The sequence below is a fragment of the Dama dama genome, chromosome 29 (assembly GCF_033118175.1).
Source record: "Dama dama isolate Ldn47 chromosome 29, ASM3311817v1, whole genome shotgun sequence".
Lineage (NCBI taxonomy): Eukaryota > Metazoa > Chordata > Mammalia > Artiodactyla > Cervidae > Dama > Dama dama.
Genome location: NC_083709.1, coordinates 60,405,365 through 60,430,806, shown reverse-complemented (window position 1 = coordinate 60,430,806; position 25,442 = coordinate 60,405,365). Strand labels below are relative to the sequence as shown.

At 34.5% G+C, this 25,442-nt stretch overlaps 1 protein-coding gene across 2 annotated transcripts in view; it reads right to left on the bottom strand.

Annotated features, from left to right (window-relative positions):
- VPS13A (vacuolar protein sorting 13 homolog A) overlaps positions 1-25,442 on the bottom strand; it is a 274,739-nt gene that overhangs the window by 67,297 nt on the left and 182,000 nt on the right. For both annotated transcript variants that reach the window (XM_061132455.1, XM_061132456.1), the window contains exons 43-52: positions 24,416-24,574; positions 23,991-24,246; positions 22,389-22,549; positions 17,221-17,324; positions 14,321-14,603; positions 13,407-13,802; positions 12,884-12,988; positions 12,618-12,764; positions 7,692-7,820; positions 7,124-7,257 (exon numbers count right to left, since the gene is read on the bottom strand). In XM_061132455.1, the coding sequence (XP_060988438.1) occupies positions 7,124-7,257; positions 7,692-7,820; positions 12,618-12,764; positions 12,884-12,988; positions 13,407-13,802; positions 14,321-14,603; positions 17,221-17,324; positions 22,389-22,549; positions 23,991-24,246; positions 24,416-24,574 (1,874 nt within the window). The remainder of the gene's footprint in view (positions 1-7,123; positions 7,258-7,691; positions 7,821-12,617; positions 12,765-12,883; positions 12,989-13,406; positions 13,803-14,320; positions 14,604-17,220; positions 17,325-22,388; positions 22,550-23,990; positions 24,247-24,415; positions 24,575-25,442) is intronic.

Here is a 25,442-nt window from a genome sequence, read left to right as displayed (position 1 = left end):
AATGGAGAAGTTACAAACCAAAAAAATAATACAATATAACTTTTCTGAGCTAAAAAGCTGACTCTGCAGATTAGATTTCACTGGGTATCAGACTAAATGAATGGAAACAATATCATCCAACACAGAACATAGGACTTTGGAAAATGTCAAATTTTAAGAAAATACAGGGAAACCTGCCTATCCCTAAACCTGATCGAGGGAAACCAGTTACCCTTAGAAATAAAAATAAGATTTTTCACTCTGTTCTGTAATGCTGAATGCCAGAAAACAACGCAGCAATGCCTACACAAATTTGAGGCAAGAGTCATGACTTAAAAAACTTATGGAAAATTGTTAATCTCCAAAAGTAAGACATTTTGAAATAAGCAATAGCATAACATTTTACCATAAACCCTTCCGTTTTCCAACCAAGCCAGAGAGGAGTCAAAATAAAATTTTAAGAACTGTGGTGCCAAAATATTAAACTAAACCAGTCAAATAAATTAACTCGTTAATATTGTGAAAGTCGCTCAGTCGTGTCCGATTCTTTGCGACACCATGACTATAGAGTCCATGGACTTCTCCAGGCCAGCATGCTGGAGTGGGTAGCCTTTACCATCTCCAGGGGATCATCCCAATCCAGGGATCATACACAGGTCTTCTGCACTGCAGGCAGAATCTTAACTAGCTGAGCCCCCAGGGAAATCCAAGAAATCTGGAGTGGCCTATCCCTTCTCTAGCAGATCTTCCCGACCCAGGAACCCTAGGGTCTCCTAATTGCAGGTGGAATCTTTACCAGTTGAGCTACCAGGGAAATCCAATTATAAATCAATCCAAATATCTTCAATAACATAGTTTTGAAAAATTAACCATATATTACTCTGGCTCAAAAATCCCAAATTATATTCATAAGAAACTAAATTTGGAAAGAGAAATTGAAGGAAATGAAAAAGTACTCTATATTTGTCATGGAAAATTAGCAGATACTGTTTCACTCTCAAAATTTTAAATGCATCAAAATCTTCCAGAACACAAAAAGTAATTACATACAAGAGAAACAAAATTATATTTTCCAAATCATCATTAGAAGAAAATAATCTATATGACAAAAAAGTATGGCAAGGAATCATAATTAGTCTTTAAAAGTATTACAAACAGGATAAAAATTTTTATTAAAAGACAGATTTTTAACATTATAAAATTAGAAACAAATTCTCAACAATAGAGGAACATTTAATTATAGTGCACCTAAATGATGGAATACCATGCATTTATTTAAAATTGTGTTTCTGAAGCAAATTTACATGCTTGCAATAGCTGTTAAAAACAAGAGATTCAGAAATATAAACAGAGAGCAACAGTAAAAGAGAACTGAATCAAAATGTCGACATTTTTGGTATCAAAGATTATGCTTTTCACAGTTTTTCTACAGAATATTAAAAAAATAAATGGACATTTAGTGATATTGTTTTTATACATAGGAAAGAGTATTAAAAAGCAGAGATATCACTTTGCTGACAAAGGTTCATATAGTCAAAGATATGGTTTTTCTGGTGGTCATGTATGGATGTGAGAGTTGGACCGTAAAGAAGGCTAAGCCCTGAAGAACTGATGCTTTTGAACTGTGGTGTTGGAGAAGACTCTTGAGAGTCCCTGGGACTGCAAGGAGATCCAACCAGTCCATCCTAAAGGAGATCAGTCCTGGGTGTTCATTGGAAAGACTGATGCTGAAACTGAAGCTCCAATACTTTGGCCACCTGATGCAAAGAGTCGACTCATTGGAAAAGACCCTAATGCTGGGAAAGATTGAGGGAAGGAAGAAAAGGGGATGACAGAGGATGAGATGGCTGGATGGCATCATCGACTCAATGGACATAAGTTTGAGTAAACTCTGGGAGATAGTGAAGGACAGGGAAGCCTGGCATGCTACAGTCCACGGGGTTGCAAAGAGTCAGACATGACTGAGAGAACAGCAACAAAAACCACACTAACATCAACAAAAAAGGGAAGGGAAGGCAGACAAAACATAAGTTCTATAATCCTTACTTTTCTATGAAAGAATATCAAATGTAACAGTATTGTTCAGATAAATTAGGTTGAAAATATTTACAAATGCTTTAAGTCTATTTCCATTCATTGTAGAACATTCATTATGAAAAAATTAATCTCAAATTGACCTCACGGAATTCAAAGAAAGTAAAAACCAACCAGAGTCCTCGGAATATTAACTATGTACAAGTAGTAACTTCACAAGAAAATGACAATACAATGTGACAAACGCTTTAATCTATGTGTAAAGATGTGACTGAAAACTGGGTATACAGACTAAGGAGGTGACGGAAGGGACTGCAGGGAAATGAAGCTTTTCTAGCATAAAGGAACAACTGAAATGGTAATAACACATGGAAGAGCCCAGAGCATTCAGGAAACCAACATTTCACTTGGACTTAAGTACAGGGTAAGAGACAACAGAAACAGAAATGTTTAGAAAAGTAGTATACAAACATTTTAAAAGAATGGAAAATCACTAAAGAGCTTTAAGCAAGAAAGAGACATGATTACATTAGTATTTCTATTTATTTTTAAAAATTTCATTCTTTTGGCTATTTATTTTATGTGTGTGTATGTGTGTGTGTGTGTGTGTGTGTGTGTGTGTGTGTGTGTGTGTGTGTGTGTGTGTGTGTGTGTGCGCGCGCGCGCATGCGTACACGTTCATTCACGCAGTCATGCCTGACTCTATGCAACCCTATGGACCACAGCCCCCCAGTCTGTCCATGGAATTTTCCATGCAGGAATACTGGAGTGAGTTGCCATTTCCTACTCCAGGGGATATTCTGAATTTGGGTGGGTTCAGGGATTGAACCCACATCTCTTGCACTGGCAGGCAGATTCTTTACCACTGAGCCACCTGGGATTTTAGAAACCTACCTCTGGAGGATTTACTAGAGATAAGACTAGAGGATCAGACTTAAAATCTACTTAAGAAATAAATGTTGGAGAGAGTAGCTATCTGAGAAGACAGCAGAGAGTAGACAAGAAGAGAAAATTTTTTTAAAAAATAAGAGTTTAACTGGATGGCATGGGGAGGCAGGAGAAATCCAGAATCACAAGGGTGATGACAGTGTCATTCACTGAGATAAGGATATAAACGAGAAAGAGATTCTGCAATACAAATGATGAGGTCAGCTTTGAATCATATTAGCTTTTTATTTAATACAGTATTTAGGAAAAGGTGGTAGCATGAAACTCAATAGAAGGCTACACTGGAATAAAGATTTGGGGATTTGAATTCAATACTCTTTTAAACCAAACTTCCATGTTCTCGATTTAAGAAGTTCTTCAAATAACTGGGCTTCCCTTGTGGCTCAGCTGGTAAAGAATCCACCTGCAGGAGACCTGGGTTCAATCCCTAGGCTGGGAAGATCCCCTGGAGAAGGGAACAGCTACCCATTCCAGTATTCTGGCCTGGAAAATTCCATGGACTGTATAGTCCATGGGGTTGCAAAGAGTCGGACATGACTGAGCGACTTTAACCTCACTTCACTTCTTCAAACAATTATAAATCTAAATCTTACACATTGTTAATTTTATAAACACCCTTTATGACTAATTTTGCAGTTTGAGAATTTCTACACAGGACCACATTTTCGTTTCTCTTACATCCCTTACTTTTGTAATTATAGCAATGCAGGAGATAAAATTTTAAAACATTTCATATCTGAACTAGACTATAAATAAGAGTGCAAAGTCAAGCCCAAAGAAAGGACTGATAAAGTCTCTTGTTCAGCATTAGCCAGGCTCAACCAGATGTCAGAGAATTAAAGGTATGATGCCCTACATTATCCACAGTATATAAAGAATTAACTTAGCTCCTATGTATCTTAGAATGTTACCAGTTATGTAATATGTTTGAGAGAATTGAGAAAAATCACTCAAATAATTTTCTGAATGTCTTAAATTTGTGAAAATTTCTTTGAGAAAGGCTAGCTGAGGTAAATGAATTGAAAGGCAAATAAGTGAAAGCCATTTCTACTTGCTTTTACCAGTTTTAATCAACCAATTTACTATTTTTATAATATGGATAATCATAAAAAAAAGGCTCTTCTCTCTCTCAGCATATTCCACAAATGAGAGAACTGATGGGCAAGGAGGAGTTCTAGGTATATGCCAGATCAACCTGGGGTTCTCAGTCAATCAATGCCTATTTTATTTTAGTCAATGATTAGAACTGTATGGTTAGCAGTGGAAAAAAAAAAGCGGAAATGCACTGATTAAACATGGGCCCACTGGTAAGTGACATGAAAACAAACTAAAAAAGTAGACAAAATAAATTCAAGACAACCTGGGACCCATAAATAGAGTAACAGGTTATGTAAACTGTGGTGGTACTAGGAGGATATGATACCACATTATATTAAAACAAATGATGTTATGAGTAATCCTAAATAAATACATAAACATGGTCTTTAGCAAAGCTTAAAAACGTAGTGGCCCTTTCCCACATGCCTCAGCAAGAAAAATGTTATCTACTGTTTGAAAAAAAATCTGAAGAATCAATATTTACATTATGTTCACTAAAAATAAAAAAATTCAAAACTAGACAAAATGCTTATGATAAACTCTGACAATTTCCTCACCAGATTCTGCACTGATCAAGCTTTTGCCATAGTTTTTTCAGTTCTTCTTTTTTTTTTGAAGTATTTAAAAGTAAATTATATTACTAATCATCAAGGAAATGCAAATCAAAACCACAATGAGATATCATCCCACACTATTATTATTATTATATTAACAGAAAACTGTTTAATATTACCAAAATGTATAACATTACATTTAGAACAGTTTTTCTTTCAAATGGCAGCTAGGTGTTTTTTTTTTTTTTTTTTTTCCTAGTTTTATTTACTTATTCTTTTACTTTACAATATTGTAGTGGTTTTGCCATACATGGACATGAATTAGCCATGGGTGTACATGTGTTCCCCATCTTGAACCCCCGTCTCACCTCCCTCCCCATCCCATCTCTCTGGGTCATCCCAGTGCTCCAGCCCCGAGCACCCTGTCTCATGCATCAAACCTGGACTGGTGATCTGTTTCACATATGATAATTTACGTTTCAATGCTATTCTCTCAGATCATCCCACCCTCGCCCTCTCCCACAGAGTCCAAAAGACTGTTCTATACATCTGTGTCTCTTTTGCTGTCTCACATACAGGGATATCGTTACCATCTTTCTAAATTCCATATATATGTGTTAGTATACTGTATTGGTGTTTATCTTTCTGGCTTACTTCACTCTGTATAATAGGCTCCAGTTTCATCCTCCTCGTTAGAGCTGATTCAAATGTATTCTTTTTAATGGCTGAGTTATTGCATTGTGTATATGTACCACAGCTTTCTTATCCATTCGTCTGCTGATGGGCATCTAGGTTGCTTCCATGTCCTGGCTATTATAAACAGTGCTGCGATGAACATTGGGGTGCACATGTCTCTTTCAGATCTGGTTTCCTCAGTGTGTATGCCCAGCAGTGGGATTGCTGGGCAGTTCTATTTCCAGTTTTTTAAGGAATCTCCACACTGTTCTCCATAGTGGCTGTACTAGTTTGCATTCCCACCAACAGTGTAAGAGGGTTCCCTTTTCTCCACACCCTCTCCAGCATTTATTGCTTGTAGACTTTTGGATAGCAGTCATTCTAACTGGTGTGAAATGGTACCTCACTGTGGCTTTGATTTGTATTTCTCTGATAATGAGTGATGTTGAGCATCTTTTCATGTGTTTGTTAGCCATCTGTATGTCTTCTTTGGAGAAATGTCTGTTTAGTTCTTTGGCCCACTTTTTGATTGGGTCATTTATTTTTCTGGAATTGAGTTGCAGGAGTTGCTTGTATGTGTTTGAGATTAATCCTTTGTCTACTGCTTCATTTGTTATTATTTTCTCCCATTCTGAAGGCTGTCTTTTCACCTAGCTTATCGTTTCCTTTGTTGTATAGACGCTTTTAATTTTAATTAGGTCCCATTTGTTTATTTTTGGTTTTATTTCCAATATTCTGTATCCCACACTATTAGAATGGTTATCATCAAAAAGATAAGAAAAAAATAAATGTTGGTGAGAATTTGGGGGAAAAGGTATTGTGTATTTTGACAGTAATGTAAACTGGTGCAGCCACTATAGAAGACAGTATGGAGGCTTGTCAAAAAACTAAAAACAGAACGTGTCATCCAGCAACTTGATATCTATTCAAAAGAAATGAAAACACTAATTCAAAACAAATACATGTACTTACTGCAGTCTTAACATAGAATCACCAAGACATGGAAACAACCTATGTGTCCGCTGATGAATGAATGAAGAAAATGAGGTGTGTGTATAAACATATATACACACACACACACACACACATAATGTTTCATTCTATATACATAGAATTAAATAGTATTCAGCCGTAGAAAAGAAGGAAACCTTGCCATTTGAGACAACATGGATGGACTTTAATGGCATTATGCTAAGTGAAATAAGCCAGTGAGAGAAAGACAAATACCATATTATCTCAGTTAAATGTGGAATCTAAAAAAGCAAGAAAGAAAAAAAACCACCAAAAGAACCAAACACATAGAGAATAGATTGGCAGAAGCTACAGGCAGGGGCAGGGACAGATGAAATGAGTACAGGGGGTAAAAAGGTACTAACTTACATTTCTAAAATTAGTCATGGGGATGTGAGGTACAACATGATGACTATAGTTAATAATACTCTATTTTATATGCAAAAGTTGCTAAGAGAGTAAATCTTAAAAGTTCTCATAACAAGGAAAAAAAACTTGATATACAGTGACGAATGTTAACTAGACTTACTGTTGTGATGATTTTACCATATATATACAAACATTTAATCATTAGGTTCGACAACTGAAATTCATGTTTTATGTCAATAATGTTAAAACTTTTAAAAAAGTAAATTACAGATATCAAGTCAGTTTTAAACCTATATATTTCAGTATACATTTTTTTTTTAACAAGGACATTGTTTTACATGGCCATAATGCCATTATTAGTTTTTATACTCTTAAGAAATTACCAAAAAGTCAAAGTTTTATCACCTAGACTCTGCTAAAATCAGAGGATATTGTATCTGTAATAATCCTCTTACCTTTGCTTATACTGAATAATGTCATTCTTGGTGTGATTTATTAACAGAAATGTAGCAGCTCCATCACGATAATCTGAAAATGTAATAACTGTAGAATGCTCAGCCAAATTAACTTCTGCTATAATACCTCCAAGCTAGAAAAAAGGAAAAGAAAAGATTCTCTCTAATGTGATCATTTCCAAAGAACACTAACCAGTAACATTTAATAATAAAACTATTCTTAACAATAAAACTGTTCTTAAAACTATAGCTAATACAGTTTTTTTTTTTTTTTTGATGATTTAGAAAGTAATTCAGGATTTTATACTGATTTTCAATTGAGAGAAAAACCATGACTCTCAGTTATCATAGACAGATGGGTCAAATTCAAGATGTGGTTTATTCCAGGCACTGTAATTTTCTATGCAACAATTAAATTGTTTATGTCTCTTGTGTCCTTTTAGAACTTTTTCCCCTTTGCAAAGAGAAACATTTATTCATTTTTGTTAAAACAAACAAAAATCATTATTACAAAATTAGTAAGTATATATTAGCTTCTCTAATCACACACACACAAAAAATCACTTACCTCATTGTCTAGACGCAGTAAAATACAACTTTCTTGCTTATTAAAATGTATCTTTTGGGGAGGGCTTTCACTTCTTTCAACTTGAATAAGAAGTTTATTAGAAGCATCCTCAGGCCAAAATGGGATACACTAAAACACATATTATACATACTTATTTTTTAAAAAATGATTTCACCATGAAGACCTTTATCATTTTAATAAACCCATCAGAGTAGACTTAAAATAGTTTTAAATAAACCTCTGTCAACACTACTCTGGTTACTGTACTGCTTAGCTATAAACTGTTGATTTTGAGATGCGGCGCCACTTGTGGGCACTTGGAACACAAACAGTAATGGGTAGTTAGTTGACAAGCTAAAATAATTAGAGTGCTGTGAAAAGATGTTAATGTGGTCCAGAGCTAGAGTCAGACTGAAAAGTAAGTAAACTGAGCCAAAGTGATCAGTTTAAAATAGGGGACTGTTCTATTACAAAAAAATCACAATTGGGTTGTGGGTACCAGTAATTTAAGCAGTAGTCAAAGTAAACACAAATGTTGAGTCAGGACAAATACTAAATCCAGAGTCTTGGAAGTCAAATAAGGATAAAACAAAAACAAAAATCAAGAGAAGTATCTAAAGTCTTAGAGCAGAGTAGAAAATAGGCTCAAAATCTTAAGAAACAACCTGAATATCAGTGATCTGGAAGCCAAACTAACAGAATAGGAGGAGTTAATGCACCTACAAAGAAGACAACAGGAGCTGGAAACAAAACAGCTACAAGAACAGGAAACGGAGACCTAGCCTTGTCTGCAAACTATTATGTAAACCAAGTCTCAGTGTGATAGGCTCCGACCAGGCTGGTAACCACATAATTCAATGAGACCTATGAGATCGTCACCATATGACCTGAGGGCAATGTAGCAGAATCCTGATGTTAGTGCCAAGTGCCTTAGCTTGTTAAAGTCAGTTTTATTCAGCCATAAAAAATAATTAATGGAACTAGACATGGGACATGGTTAAGGCTGTAAGAGGCTGAGAAAATTCCCATTCAGGGCTTCTTGCAACACTTATCTGGGAAAGTCATCTGGGAAACTTACCTGGGAAACTCAAAAGAGTAACAATACTAAGCCAAGCATATTTCCCAGGAGGAACTAACAAGACTAAAAATTACGTGCTCTCTGAAAACCCCCAAGCCTTGCTACTTCCTGGTAGACTTGGCTTTAAAATGTATGTTTTTATGTTTAGTAATATATGCTATACCTTTTCAAAGTTTTGGGCTCGACCTCCTGAGACTAGAGAAAGTACCAAAATACTTGTCTTTTATAGTGGAAAAAATATATATAAGTTTAACAAATCAATATAGCTAATAACCATAAATTGCATGTTAAGGTTCACTACTGTAAGCCAAAATTAAAATGCGAAGATTTTAAACTAGCAACAGAAATTTATCTTAAGAAAAGCTGAAATTGACAAAAGAGAAAGTAAAGTAAAAAATAATAAGCTGTTATGTTTGTAATTGCAATTACTGTAAACAGAAACTATTAGAAGACAGATGCTATAGATTAAGTTTTTAAAAACAGAAGAGCTAATAATCTTATCTGCAACTGACATATAAGTCAAGACATAAAACTACTGTAAATGAAAGTATGGAAAAAGATATACCTAAAAAATATATAAAGTAAAACAAAGCTGGAATTATAATCTTAGCATCTAGATATATGGAGAGTTCTGTGTGGTAAAGAACTTGCCTGCCAAGGCAGGAGATGTAAGAGACACAGGTTTGATCCCTGGGTCAGGAAGATCCCCTGGAGGAGGGCATGGCAACCCACTCCAGTATTCTTGCCTGAAGAATTCCATACAGAGGAGCCTGGCAGGCTACAGTCCATAGGTTTACAACGAGTTGGGCATGACTGAATCAAACACCTTAGCATGCACACATGCACGACATCCAACAAACGAAGAATCCATGGACTCAAATGAGCACACACGAAACATTTGCCAAAAAAATTCATACATTCATTCAACAAATATTTGCTGAAAGCCTACTTACTGTGTTTAATCAGTGTTCAAACCCTCCAACAGCCCTCTCCATTTCACGCAGAGCAAAAGTTAAAATCCTTGTAATAGGTCTCAAAGTTCTACAGAAATACTTTTTATCACTGGTAAGTCTTGTTCTCTCCCACTTTTCCCTCTCCACTAATACTGGCCTCTTTTGCTATCCCCATGCCAAATACTCTCTTACTTTAGATCATTGACCCTGAGCGATCCTTTGTCTTTAAAGCTCTTTCCCCAGATATCCATATTGCTGAGGGGTTCAGCAATTTATTTTCTTGGGCTCCAAAATCACTGCAGATGGTGACTGCGGTCATGAAATTAAAAAACACTTGCTCCTTGGAAGAAAAGCTAAGACAAACCTAGACAGTATACTAAAAGGCAGAGACACTACTTTGCCGACAAAGGTCCACATAGTCAAATCTATGGTTTTTCCAGTAGTCATGTATGGATGTGAGAGTTGGACTATAAAGAAAGCTGAGCACCAAAGAATTGATGCTTTTGAACTGTGGTGCTGGAGAAGACCCTTGAGAGTCCCGTGGACTGCCAAGGAGATCAAACTAGTCCATCCTAAAGAAAATCAGTCGTGAATATTCATTGGAAAGACTGATGCTTTGGCCACCTGATGTGAAAAACTGATTCATTAGAAAAGACTCTGATGCTGAAAAAGACTGAGGGCAGGAGGAGAAGGGGACGACATATAATGAGATGGTTGGATGGCATCACCGACTCAATGGACATGGGTTTGGGTAAACTCCGGCAGTTGGTGATGGACAGGGAGGCCTGGCATGCTGCGGTTCATGGGGTCGCAGAGAGTTAGGACACAACTGAGCAACTGACCTGAACTGAACTTAATCAGTTATTTCTGTATCTGGCAGCTGAGCTGGAAGCTCTTGACAAGTGTACCTCGCACATTTTCTTTAGTATGTGTGTGCTCAGTCATGGCTGACTCTTTGAGACCCCATGGACTATAGCCTGCCAGGCTCCTCTCTCCATGAAATTTTCCTCTCAAGAATACTGGAGTGGGTTGCCATTTCCTACTCCAAGGAATCTTTCCAACCCAGGGATCGAAGTTGCATCCCTTATGTCTCCTGCATTGGCAGACAGATTCTTTACCACTGGGCCACCTGGGAAGCCCTGCACATTTTTTCCACATCTGTTCAAATGTGACCTCTACAACTCTTATCCTTGACCACATTATGTAAAATTACAGCCCACTCCTTGCATACTAGAACTCAAAATACCTCTTAGCCTGCCTTATTTCCTTTTTCTCTATTAGACTTGTCACCTTTAAATATACTATGTATTTTACTAATTGACTATGGCATTATCAATTTAATGGTTCCCCCAAGCTCCCATTGACATGTAAACTATACAGGACAGGGACTTGTGGTCTTGGTAAAATATGGCACATCAAGAGTACACAATAAATATTTGTTGAAAAAATAAATTAACAGGCAAACATGAAAAAAGATACAACTTCTAAAAATGAGAAATATAATTATTCAAATAAAAAACTCAGTTGAAGGTTCAAATAGCATACATACAGACACACTGTATGATATATACAGTAAAAAGTGTAAATTATGAAAACTACATAGGCAGAATTTACCCAAAATAAGGGAAAGAGTTATACAGATAGAAAATGTAAAAAAAAAAATAGTAAGATATATGGAAGAGAGAATATAAAGTGAAAGTGAAAGTCGCTCAGTCGTGTCCAACTCTTTACGACCCCCCAAGGACTATTCAGCCCATGGAATTCTCCAGGCCAGAATACTGGAGTGGGTAGCCCTTCCCTTCTCCAGGGGATCTTCCCAACCCAGGGATCGAACCCAGGTGGTCTAGAATAAATTTGATCAAAGATCCAGAAGGAAGAAACAGGAGTATTTAAGAATGGCAGTATTTAAAAACATAATCACTGCAAATTTTACAGAAGGTATGAAATAATCTATAGACCTAGGAATAAAGTATCTCAAGCAGGATACAGAAAAAGAACCCACATGCAGATAAATAGCTGTGAGACTGCAGAACAAAGACAAAGAGAACTCCACGAAGGCAGGAGAGAAAAAAATAACTTCCAAAGAAATGACAGAATCACAGCAGAATTTTCAACAAAAACGGAACCCAGAATATAGTAAATGCTACAACATGTTGAAAAAAAAACAGGAATTATCAAGAAAAATTATCATAAAGGAAAGATGATGATTAAAACTTTTATGGATAAACAGAAACTGATGATATTTACCGCCAACGAGCTCAAAAAGAAATGCTAAAGGATGTAACTCAAGAATAATGAATGATTATAGAGGAGAGCTTCAAAACAAAAAGGCATAATGAATAAAAATAGCAAATACTTCTCTTATAATCATAACATACTTAGAACAAAATTTCTTCAGAAGTAAAATATTCTATTAACTTCAGGTAGTCTTTCAGAAAGCTCTTATCCACACACCTAACAACTACAGATAGAGCAGAATCAAAATCTCATTCCTAAGACACTACTGTCTTTTTAAAGTAATTAGCTTAATCTACTTTATAAAGGCATTTCTAAAAATCTTCCCAAAGAGAATAAATTTACCAATTTATCTTCATCAGTTTGCTGTATTGATACTTTATCCCATCTTCTACTGCTATATTTAACCCCATCTAGTTAGTGTCAGCCTCTTTTACAAAGCAATGCATTCCGAGATGACAATATTCAGGCTTAAATAATTAAATAAATCATTTATTTTGTTTATTCTGGTACAAATAAATACTCAAAATGTTCATGGAACTGAAACAAAATTGGGAGGTGGGGGTGGATGGATAAAACACTACATGGTGATTTCAGGTATCCAACTTCAAGAAAAAACAAAAATTGAAAGAGGTATATTTTTGAAATTCATTTACCCACCTGCTCCAAATCAAGAGTGAGCCACTTATCATTTCCCTCTTCAGCCACTGATATATGATATTTGCTTTTGTTTTTAATCAAGAAAAAGGGGGTAAATGTGACAATTCTGGTAATGTTAAAACTGCTAAGGTCTATAGTGACACCGACCTATGGGGAAAAAAAAGTAACATTTCAAAAACTATTACATTATCATAACATTCTTATGAAAACTAAGTACTTAACAGAGCTTAAATAAAAGTTTCCAGATGAGCACAGAATGAACTCACTTGATATTCCATTTTTGGGCCTTTACATTTAACAGCTCCATGACTACCAACTGTATCAATTGAAAATTGATCTGACAATTCACTATCAGTTACCATAAGCTGAACCTAGAAAAAAATATTCCAAATATATTAGTATCTAGGTACCTTTAAAAATTCCTACCTAAGTTGATATATTTTTTTGCTTTTTAGCCTAAACTAATGTTATATTCTGGAGAAGGGAATGGCAATCCACTCCAGTATTCTTGCCTGGAGAATTCCATGGAGAGAGGAGCCTGGCGGGCCACAGTCCACGGGGTCACAAAGAGTCGGACACGACTGAGCGACTAACATTACTATTACTACTACTACTGTTACATTATTAATGCACTAAACTTTTCCAATACTAAATTCCAATCTTTCTAACCTCAAATATTTCACAAATGTTATTTCTACCTGCTTCATATTTTATTTTTCAAAACAAACATTTTTAAAAATGAGTGATAGTAGCTAAAGGAGAATGAAAGTTAAAAAAAACTTCACATACCTTATTGTTATTGAAAAAGTGCTTTGGCTGAAATGAAAAGAGAACTGGCTTTTTATAATTAGGTGGATGCTTTCGATGAATTCCATCTGCTTTATACTGTAACATTCGACCAGTTTTATTAACCATCCAATAAGGACTATGAAATGCCATAATAGTCTGGCCAGTATTATAAGTCACATGGACAGCAATATCTAAATCAGTCTTTTCTATTTCTGTAACACAAGTAAAACTGATGAAATTAATATCTTGTTGATTAGGTTTTATATGATATTCACTTTTCCAATCATGATTAAGATAGTCAAGTAATTTTAAATGTAGCCTGGCTTTATCCACCTGTACAGTACAAAGCTGGGCTGAACGGCCTTCATGTAGAGTAAAAACTCTATGTTCAATCCCCTATAATAAAAAAAAAAATACAGTCAATTTTTAATGCTTCAGAATAATATGCTAAAATATTCTACTTAATGATTTTGAATGCTATACAAAATATTTTTGAAATACTTCTGTCAGAAAAAGTCAAAAGACTTCATCAGAAGTGCTACCTTCAGATAATGTGATTACAGACAATCCACCTCTATTTTCTAAAATTTTCTATAGGAGTATCTAGTACTTTCATGATTTTTAAAATGGAGTATCTAGTACTTTCATGATTTTTAAAATGGCATATCATAGTTGTACATATAAATTATATCCAACTTAGTAACCATAGCTCTAAGGTAAATGAATGGAAAAAAATTTTTAAATCTTTTATATAACATCATTGAAACATTTTCATTTGAAGAAAATCTATACTGTTTGTTCACCAGTACTAAAATTTTTATTAGAATTTTAAAACACTGCTTTATTACTCAGAATTTTAAATAACTAAAGCTACAAAATCAAAGACAAGAAGGCATTAAAAAATACCAGGATACCTCTATGTAATAAGCAATTTTGTAAGGAAGAAGATTTCGGAGTAGAATAGGTGGCCACAAATGTATTATGTATGGTAAGTCCCAACGATCTTCTGAATACACTGACATATATGTCAAATTATCTTTTTCTGGGACTATATTAATGATAAATGGCTTCTTGGAAGGGTTTATAGGTCTACATTTCTTCTTGAAAGAAGTACCATCTTGTTTTATCATTTCTTCAAAGTCAATTCCTTCACACACTTGATAGTCTGCATCTTCTGGCTTCAGAGAAAGTAGTGATCTACATAAAAGATTAAACAAAATGCTTTAAAAGAAAACATAAATTATTTGGTTGCAGCTTTAGAACAGTGAAGTTATCTTTCTCCATATTACTGTAATAAATTTTTATATTTTCACATTCTTAGAGATAGGTAAGACAGATATACAGATACATATTTGCATTTTAACTCTCTGTAAAATAATGAAGTTATTTGGCTTTCAAAAGGAGAGTGTCTTTTTCTTTTACAAACCTGCTGTCTTAAAAGTATGTTTACAAGCTCATAACTGCTTTCTTGCAGAAAATACATTATCATACAGGTCATATATGCAACACACACACCTACAGATGTGACTTACACACTTAAAGAAGTTGGCTTTCCTGGATATGTGGTCCCAAGTATGTACCATGACTGAGTTCATGAACCAAAAATATATTTCTATCGAAAAATTAATCACCAGCTTTTCAAGGTTAATCAAATGAAGGCTTTCAATAGATACTTAACTTCACTGAGCAGGAGTAAGAACTGGCAACCCACTCCAATATACTTGCCTGGAGAATTCCATGGACAGAGGAGCCTGGCGGGCTATAGACCATGGGGTTGCAAAGAGTCGGACACGACTAAGCACCTAACACTTTACCTTTATTGAAATGTTGGACAGCATTGCAGAAGTTATTGCAATGATGGCAAGAAGATATTGATATAAAGTATTGGATGTCACATATGATCAGTGGCTTCCCTGGTGGCTCAGAGAGTAATGTGTCTGCCTGCAATGTGGAAGACCTGGGTTCAATCCCTGGGTCGGAAAGATCTCCCGGAGAAGGAAATGGCAACCCACTCCAGTACTCTTGCCTGGAAAATCCCATGGACGGAAAAGACTGGTAGGCTACAGTCGATGGGGTCGCAAAGAGTTGGACACGACTGAGCGACTTCATTTATGATTGAATCTTATACTTAAACATCACATTCTTTGTTTACATTGCAACTATACTTGGGTTTAATAAATTTTTTAAGTCTAAAGTGTATCCAAGTATAAACACTGAAATGTTTCTATACTTGTAAAACTATAATTAGTGTGACTGTGACACTATCCCTTAATGTGTGACAACTGTCAATACTATCTCTAGCTATCATTATTTTCTTAAGCTCCATCCCCCAAATTTTACATGTCTAATACATATTCTACAATGATGCCTGATGGTGCCTTAAATGTGCTAGACTGAACTATGAACTCTCCACATCCATCTCTCTGTGTGTCTTTTTTTTTCAAGAACTTTCAGCTACTGGCACTCTGGACTATAAAATAATATTAAACTCTTTTACCACCACTCCCCTCCTTAGAACCATAGAGTTACCTGTCAAATCAGTTACAGATTTAGCCATTTTTACTTCTACATTCTCTGTATTTCATTCTTTTTTTCACTCTTACTTCTAACACTTAAAAATAAAAGCTTAATTGTCTCTACATTAAACTAATGCCAATACACTCACATCCAGTTTATCAAGACATTTATTGGACCCATTACCACCAGTGAGAAGGCAAAACTGAAAATGCACAAGTTAGTCAGTCTTTCCTCTTAAAGAGATATCAATCACATGGGAAATGTAACGTTAAAAGGTAACTACTGGTTATAAGATAACTATAGGTACCAAAAAACAAAACAATTGTACACTGCAGACCGAGCATATGAGGCGATAGTTAGCTCTTTCTAGACTGGCCGCAGAGTATTTTGCAGAGGTGACAATTTTCCTCAAAAACTTTCTTTTTGAAGGACAGAGCTGGATTAGAGAAATATGCAAAGTTAAAGTTTAAGAAATAAAGAGAAAACATGAGAGACAGATAATCAGCAAGAGGTTTTGTGTGAGAAGAACTGAATACTGAGGGACTGCTGAATGTGGATATTTGACTGCATGAGGGTCACATATAGTGTTCAAGAATGAACTGTATAGCTCTATTTACATTACAATTCTATCAATGAGCAATTAATAGATAAATAGGCAGATAAAAGCTTCCCAGGTGGCGCAGTGATAAAGAATCCACCTGCCAAGCAGGAGACATGGGTTTGATCCCTGGGTCAGGAAAATCCCCAGGAGAAGGAAATGGCAACCCATTCCAGTATTCTTGTCTGGAAAATTCCATGGACAGAGAAGCCTGGAGGGCTGCAGTCTATGGGGTTGCAAAGAGTTGGACATGATTTAGCAACTGAGCATGAGCACGTAGATAAAAAGACAAAATATTTCACATTTTCTAAAGAAATTTCTAAAAAATTAATTATAAAACACTTGAAAAGCAAAAATCACTTTATAATAGTATAATAAAATCTAGAAGGCACCAATCATGTTCAGTTAGAAATTTGTTAAAAATCATGAGTATACATGACTATGACTCTGATAATATTGCAAGCATGTAATCTGTATTTAGGAAAAGTAAAGATAATTTATATGTTATGCACATTAAGTTAAATATTATTTTAAAAATTTTAGGAATGCCGAAACTTAAATAAATTAAGAGATGTGATATTAACAAAATAAATTTGATCACAGTTTGATAACTTAAAGATAGATATACTACCAAATCATAAGCTAAAATGTCTGTAAGAGACCACAGGGCAAACAAAAAGATAAAGAAAACAAAATTACCGATAATATGCTAATGGTATGTTAAATTCACTTCCAGGTGAAGCCGTTCCCAATAACGTGTCTCCTCCATAAACAGAAAGTGGTATTGAAAAATGATTTCTAATCTGGGAAAGGAAAAATAACATTTAGTATCATTAATCTAAGACTTTAAAGACAAATACAAAATATTTCATCTAAATATCACAACAAAGGAATTATCAGGCAATATTTATTTTCCTCATATAAATTAGAAAAACAATTCAAACATGCAAATATCCATGTTAAAAAATAAAAAGTAAAGTTTCTACAGTTTTAGAGAAAAGGAATTTCAAAAACAAAACTTTAAAAAATCCTAAAAAAAAAATAAGATAACATCTTCTTGACTGTGATACAGGAATAACTTTTCCCTTAGACAAATACAGTAGAAAAAATTAATAAGAAAAATATGACATCAAAGTTTCAGATGCCTATATGATTACAGTGCAAAAAAGCCACTGTCTGGCAAATGTCTACTTTTTACATCACTGTTGTATGCTACTCATTAAATGAAAAAGTATGTAAAGAGTATCTCATCCAGTGAGGTGCATACAACAGTGATGTAAATGATTAACATTATTTTGATTAATACACATTATCAGATACAATTCTACTTGTATTTGTCTTTGGGACAGATAAAAACACATTGGTTAGTAACACTATTTTCTTATATTATTTCTATATCTTACTAAATATCTTACTTCATATTTTAAAAATCATATCAATATATAAAATATGCTGAGCGCAAATTAAGAATTGATAAATACATAAACTTAATTAACTACATTATATTTTATTTCTAGATAAGCTTACTTATTTGAAAGAAGAGAAATATATTTTCATTTCTATGGAAGTACCTATAAGAAACTAAACATTAATATTTTACTATTTAATAAAATTAAAAAGTAATCAACAATACTGAGAGCAGCCTAACAGTCATCTTTAATACAGTTCATTGTAAACGAAATGCTTCCCTGGTGGCTCAGATGGTAAAGAGTCTGCCTGCAATGCAGGAAACACCGATTCACTCCCTGGGTCAGGAAGATTCCCTGGAGGAGGAAATGGCAACCCACTCCAGTATTCTTGCCTGGGAAGTCCCATGAACAGATGAGCCTCGTGAGCTAGTCCATGAGGTTGCAGAGTCAGACAGGAGTAAGCAACTTAACACCAAACTGGCGAATGTTACCAGAGATATGAAACGTGATATATGAGCAAATTTCATGCCTAACATCTTCAAACTGTACATATATATCAAAATTAAATGCTTATATATTGGGGCTTCCCTGGTGGCTCAGACAGTAAAGAATCTGCTTGCAATGCAAGAGACCCGGGTTTGATCCCCACGTCAGAAGATCCCCTGGAGGAGGAAATGGCAACTCACTCCAGTATCCTTGGCTGGAGAATCCCATGGACACAGCAGCCCGCTGGGTTACAGTCCATGGGGTCACAAAGAGTCAGACATGACTGAGTGACATATTAACATTACATATTATTGTAAATCAAATAGAAGAGAAAGAATCTCTGCTTTCAGCCCCAATGGAACAATATAGGCTAGATATAACCTCCTAATATACTAGTAAACAAACAAAACACAGGGTGTTAAAAAATACACATGAAGTAATCACTTTTAAACAGTGGACAAAGAGCACAGGAAAGAAAGACCGGGGGTCGGGGAAGGGAAGAAGGAAGAAAAAGAAGGAAAGGAAGAGAAAAATCCTACTAAGATAAGCCCTAAGACTGTCTCCCCATCCTGTTACCCCATCTTACTATCTTTACTAGGTGGTAAGAGTTCCAGATTACTGTGCAGAGAAGAAATCAAACAGAGCCCAGTCTGAGTAGAAGAGAGAGATATAAGAATGTGGGAGAGCCAATAGGCTTAACCTAACAGCACATTATATGAGAGAGGAGATAGCTACATGGAGAGGTAGAGCTGTAGAGAAGGAACTCCCGAGACTTTAAGAGTTCAGGGGCATCTGGCACATGCCCACGAGTACACTAAGTAAGGCTCGGTAAAGATCCATTTGAAAGGGGGAGGCAGAACAATCTCTGCTGTTCATGCATAATTCCTTTTCTCACCAACCAAACTGGCAAAATCTTGTTTAGTACAAAGGATATTGGTTCTATCCTTCATCAGCATGGCAAAATGAGCCCTAGACTACAGACTGCTTGAGCCTCACCTAAAACGTTTTAAACAAGCATTGGGAGGATCACTTTCCAACTCACATAACTGTATTGAAGAATTAAATTCAAGAATACATAAAGGAATACAAAGACATCTAAAGAACCTGACAAAGTAAAATTCACAACATTAAGCATCCAGAAAAAAAATTATTAGACACATAAAAATTTAAAAATAACCCATAAAAATAGAAATTAATAAAATGAAACAAATCAGAAATGATACTCATGATCAAATTAGTAGACAAGAATATTAAAACACTTCTATAACTATACTTGATATATTCAAAAGTTAGGGGAAAGATTAAAGATATATAAAAAGACATGGAAATTGTAAATAAAAATGCAAATTAAACTTCTAGACATAAAAATACACTGGATGAGATTAAGACAGATGAGACACTGAAAAGAAATGTAAACTTAAAGACTTAACAATAGAAACTTAACATCAAATCAGAGGTTGTGGAAAGCTGAAAGAAAAAGTGAACAGAGCATTAGAGAGCATAAGTTTAAACACTCTAATATCAGTACAAACCTGCTGTGGACCATGAAGACAAGAAGGGGAAGACAGAAATAAAATTTTTGAATAAACAATGGCAAAATTTTTTTCTAAAGTTGATGAAAACTATAAATCCATAAATTCAAGTACAAAAAAATATGAAACAAACTGGACTAAGATTCATCACAACTAAACTGCTTCAAACTAGTAATAAAGGGAAAAAAATCATACAATTACATAAAAATAAAATCACACCTTTCATAAAAGAGCAGAGAGCACACTCTGGTCAGAAACAACGTAATATAGTTGACAGTGGAATGACATTCTATGGAAAAAATAACTGTCAATCTAAATTACTACAACCAGTGAAAATAACTTAAAACATAAAAGTGAAGTCAAAGCAAAAATACTTCATTGACAAATTTCATGAATCACTAGAAGAGCTCACTCAAAAAGTGATAGATAATATGAATAGCTTTTAGAGTGAAATTGTGGTTTAAAAACTTAACATAAGAAAAACACTACCAGAAAACTCTAAACAAATACACCTCAAGAATATAAAAATTCTAAACATGAATTTAGCAAATCAATCAAACAGTACTTCATGAAGGTTAATACTTCATGAGCAAATGAGATTTATCCTGGGAATGCAGGGTTGATTTAACATTAACGGTCAATCATTATCAAATATAGTAATTAAAAAACAATCAATGGTAATTCATTGTATTAACAATTTTTTTAAAAAGATTCTTTCTGTAGTAACAGGGAAATTTACAATGCCATATGTAAAACAGACAGCCAAGGGGAATGAGCTGTATGGCCCAGGGAACCCAAACAGGGGCTCTGTGAGACTCTAGACGGTGGGGCGGGGTGGGAGACGGGAGGGAGGCTTAGGAGGGAGGGGACATGGGTGTAGCTGATTCTTGTTGATGTGTGACAGAAAACCACAAAATTCTGTAAAGCAATTATCCTTCAATTTAAAAAAATAAATAATGTGCCAAAATTTTTTTTTTTAAATCCTCTCAGTAAAGACAGAAAATCTTCTGACAAAATCCAACATTCATTTTTGATAAAAACTCTCAGTAAACTAGGATCATGAACAAAAAAAGCTACAACTCAAAACACACTCATTGGTGAAAGACCAAATACTTTTCCCCTAAGATTGGGAATAAGACAAAAACATCCACTTTCATAATTTCTATTCAAATTTTATTGGAGATTCTACCTAGTACAATAAACTAAACAAAATAAAATAAGACAATAAACACCCAGATTGGAAAGGAAGAGGAAAAATGTTTTTATCTGCAGGCATCGCAACTACCTATACATCTAGAAAAAAGCTACTAGAAAAAAATTATCCAGTAAGACTGCATAATACTAGTTAATACAAAAACAAAATGTACTTATACTAACAAGAAAAAAAGTAAAAAATTATTAAAAATGCTAATTTCATAAAAGTTTCTAAATAAAAACTGAAAATTCAAGTCTAAAATTTAAATGGAAGTGGAAAGGACTTAACTAGCCAAAACTACTTTGAAAAAGAACAAAGTGGGACAACTTGTACTACCTGATTTCAAGACTGAGGATAAAATAGTAATCAAGACAGAATGGTACTGACATAAATAGATCAATGAAGCATATTAGAGACCTTACACAAAAAGATATGGTCAATTTATTTTTGACAAAAGTATCAAGGTAATTTAATGGAAAAAGGATAATCTTGGTCAGAACAAATAGCCAAGTGAAAAAAATGAACCTCAACACTTACCTCATATCATATACAAAAATTCATTAAAAACGGCATGTGGTATATACATAGAACAGATTACTACTCAACAACATGTAACTGTGTGCAACATTAAAACATGAAAACTGATACACACAAAATTTTCCTCAGTGACAGAGGTCAGACTCCATTCTGTATTTCATTCATTTATATAAAATTCTACATTGTATAACTAATGTACCACAAGTACATGTTAAGGAGATGCATGGGAATGGGGAAAAAGGGGATGAGGAAACTTTTGCGGTGGTAAGTATGTTTGTTACTTGGATTGTGATGACAGTTTCATAAGTGTATTTTTTGTCAAAATTCATCAGCTTTCATATATATGTAGTTTATTGTACATCAATTTTACCTCAATAAAGGTAAACAAAATTTCTGTAATTAAAACAAAAGAATACATACCACAAAGACCTAAAACAAAATACTGATGCACTTGTTTTTACAAAATAATATTCAAAAAAACTTACAAAACTTTCCTATAAAAATTATGAGACGTATATTCAACAAAATTCTTCAAATATAACAAATGTTCATATAGAGTAGTATAATTACTGATGATGATAATTCTTTTTGCTATTAGCTGTATTTCTATCACAATTTGAATACTTCTGGTGGTAATTTAGTTGTTTTTTTTAAATGGCACATAAATATGCAAAATATGACCTCACAAAAAAGTGAATCATTCCATACCTGCACTGGAGAGCGAATTGTTACCTTCTTACTTCCTTCCACTGCATCAATTTGACAAACAATCGACCTTTCAACGCCAGACTCTCTGTGTCTTACAGTGTACAGTCGTCGTCCCACTTTTGTTAAAGGGATTTTATCAGCAGTAGAGTGGTTAGCAGGTGCTAAATTAAGTATACACATTTAAAATTATCATAAATCATCATATATTAATTTTAATAGACATTTTAAGCCAGAAACATGAGATGATTTCTTATATTTTTACACATTATAACTGAAAACTATACAAAGGGATGTTTTAAGAATCCACAATACATTTCCACATCATTCACTGAAACCCTTCAAAGCATTCTAACAAAAAAAGTTTTTATTTGAAAAAAACTCATCCAAAAGTTAAACCTAAGACAACAACCTAATCTTTTAAAAATAACTGACTGATGAGGGAAATTGCTAGAAAATATAAGAACACTGATCTTTGGTTTGTTATCACAATAAAACAGGCAGTCACCAGCAATGACCAAGTAGCTGCAGTTTTTCAGTTTTTAATTTTTCCAACAGGCTGTGACACTTTGTCATATCTAAGATTTGGTTACAATTTTATATAGCCTTACCTAATATATACATATATTGTATTGGGGGGTAAATTATCTATTTTGGAAGTTAATTATTTATTTATATATTCCTCTCCCCTAGAAAAGAAAGTGGCAAACCACTCCAGTGTTCTTGCCTGGAGAATCCCATGGACAGAGGAGACTGGCGGGCTAAGGTCAGTTCAAGAGGCTGCAAAGACTGAGCAACTAACCTGTCTGCCTCCCCTACTATCCTATAAAAATGTTAGTTAAAAAGCAAACAGAAGTACAATTGATGAGAACAATTCACAGACAATGTTGGGAAAACACGTGAAACCTAGCCACTGTTAAGAATCAGTTACTGACTAGGAAAAAGCACTAGCGATCAGTTTTAGCGCCCCTCCTCCATGCCCAAGTAACCTCTCTAATGTCCCTCCTTTCGTAACTACTTAATTCCTCTCAAGAGAAGAATAAGTACATACTACAATGTACATACACTGAAGAATACAATGAATACATACTACGATAATTTTTAAATGTATTTACTTCTACTTTTTACCTCTCTTCTGAGAAACAAAAAGAACAAAGGAAAAAGAAAAAACCTCTACTTCAATAGGCAGAAGATAAAAACCATTCACAAACCCCAAAACCATTATCTTGTGCCACTGGCTGAATTCAAACCTTATTCTGAATTCATTCAGTTGCAAAACTGTTGGAATTTTACTGAGTTATACTAAAAGTGGTTAAAACAACCACTGATAGTTATTGTCTATAAATGCTGACTGAAGATGAGATCTAATAATTTTCTTCTCCAAAGTAGTAAATTATTATGCTCTAAATAAAGCAGTGGATAAAGCCAGAATTTGAAATACAGCAATACAGTGACAACAGCAATCAATGCCCTGCAAAGGAAATAATAAAATTTGCAACATATTAGGAAGGAAATAAAAAATCTGTGAGATACCAGGAGTAAGTAAAGTGGGATGTAAAATATAATTTAGAAAATAAAGCCCCAGGACGGTAATTTATCACTTACTAAGAAGAATGAAGAAGTGTTTGCTGCTTAAGCTGGTCATTGCATTGAAATGATCATTGTCTTTAGTTCGCATATAATCCATACTTAAACTCTCCTCATTTTTCAATACATATGATTTTGCCATAGGTACGCTGAGTACACTAAAAGATTCACTTGGTGAAACAGAAATATTAAGTCCAAGAGAATTTAAAATCATAAAAGGTGCCAGATCCCTTACGAAGGTAGCTGAAGATCCAGTGGCAGCTTCTGTAAATGCCTAACAAGGAAGAGTCATCATAAATACAAGAAAATGTAGAAAATTAAATGACAAGCAGAACACTAACAGACATATGACAAACAACTAAGTTAACAAAAACTTCTTTTTTAACCGAAGGGTTAACTCAGACTAGTACCCCAAAATTAAAGTTTCAAGTAACTTTTCTTACCTCAGCTAAATTATTCAACATTATAAGGCCACATTTAGATAATGTAATGTTTAGCTGGTCTTTCGAATAGAAAGTGATGACAGTTTTATATTCTGGTACTCTGTAATTTTCTTCTTCAGTACCTGACTCAACAATGGCCTTTTTGGCTTTCTTTTTCATCTAAAATAACATATAAATTATAGAAATATGAGAAAAATCTGTTTCTAGGGGCATGGCACAACTCATTTTACAAAGGAAAAACAAACATCAGACAAATTTCAACACAACATTAGAGAAAGCAATACATTTTATCAGCTGCACTGCCTTACTGGAATTACTGGGACATCACCCAACTAATGCCACCTGGACAGAAGCAATACTGGAAGAAAAGTTCTTCTCCTCCTCAGTTACACTAAAATGGCAGACATAATTTAGAAGGGGAAAATAAAACCCTAATAAGTAAACGCATGTAGCATCTGAATGAAAATCAGAAGCACATACATCATAGAATGCGAAAATTCAGGGCAAGAAAAATTAGCCTACTGGTGTTATAAATGCTATATATACAGAACAGAAACCTAGGGACTTAAAAAGTCCAACAATGGTTGCAGAACAGTGCCACTACGACCTAGGCGGGTGTGAATCAAACTACCTACCTCTTTTTAAGTTTCGCAAGTCTACTACCTGTGAGTATTCTGACCTAACAACCGCCAAAGAACTTCCTTTATCCAAATCCTTTAACTGAAACGAGCACAATCAAATGTACTGGTCTAATACAAAGGGCTGGAAATGCCAAGCTAGTCACCTTTACTGTTCCTTTAACTGGCTTTAAGCCTCTGAAAACTTGTTCATTATTTGACAGAATCATTATTAGGGAGGAGATATGCCAATAATCCTACAATCTCTTGCTTCAGAAGCACAATTCCATCCATCTAAAGGTTCTGATTTATATGATTACATAAATTCACACTATATTTGAAGTAAATAATAATGTATTTTCTTTTACATACACACCCTTCAGATACCAAGGGAAACTTGGGACAGACAG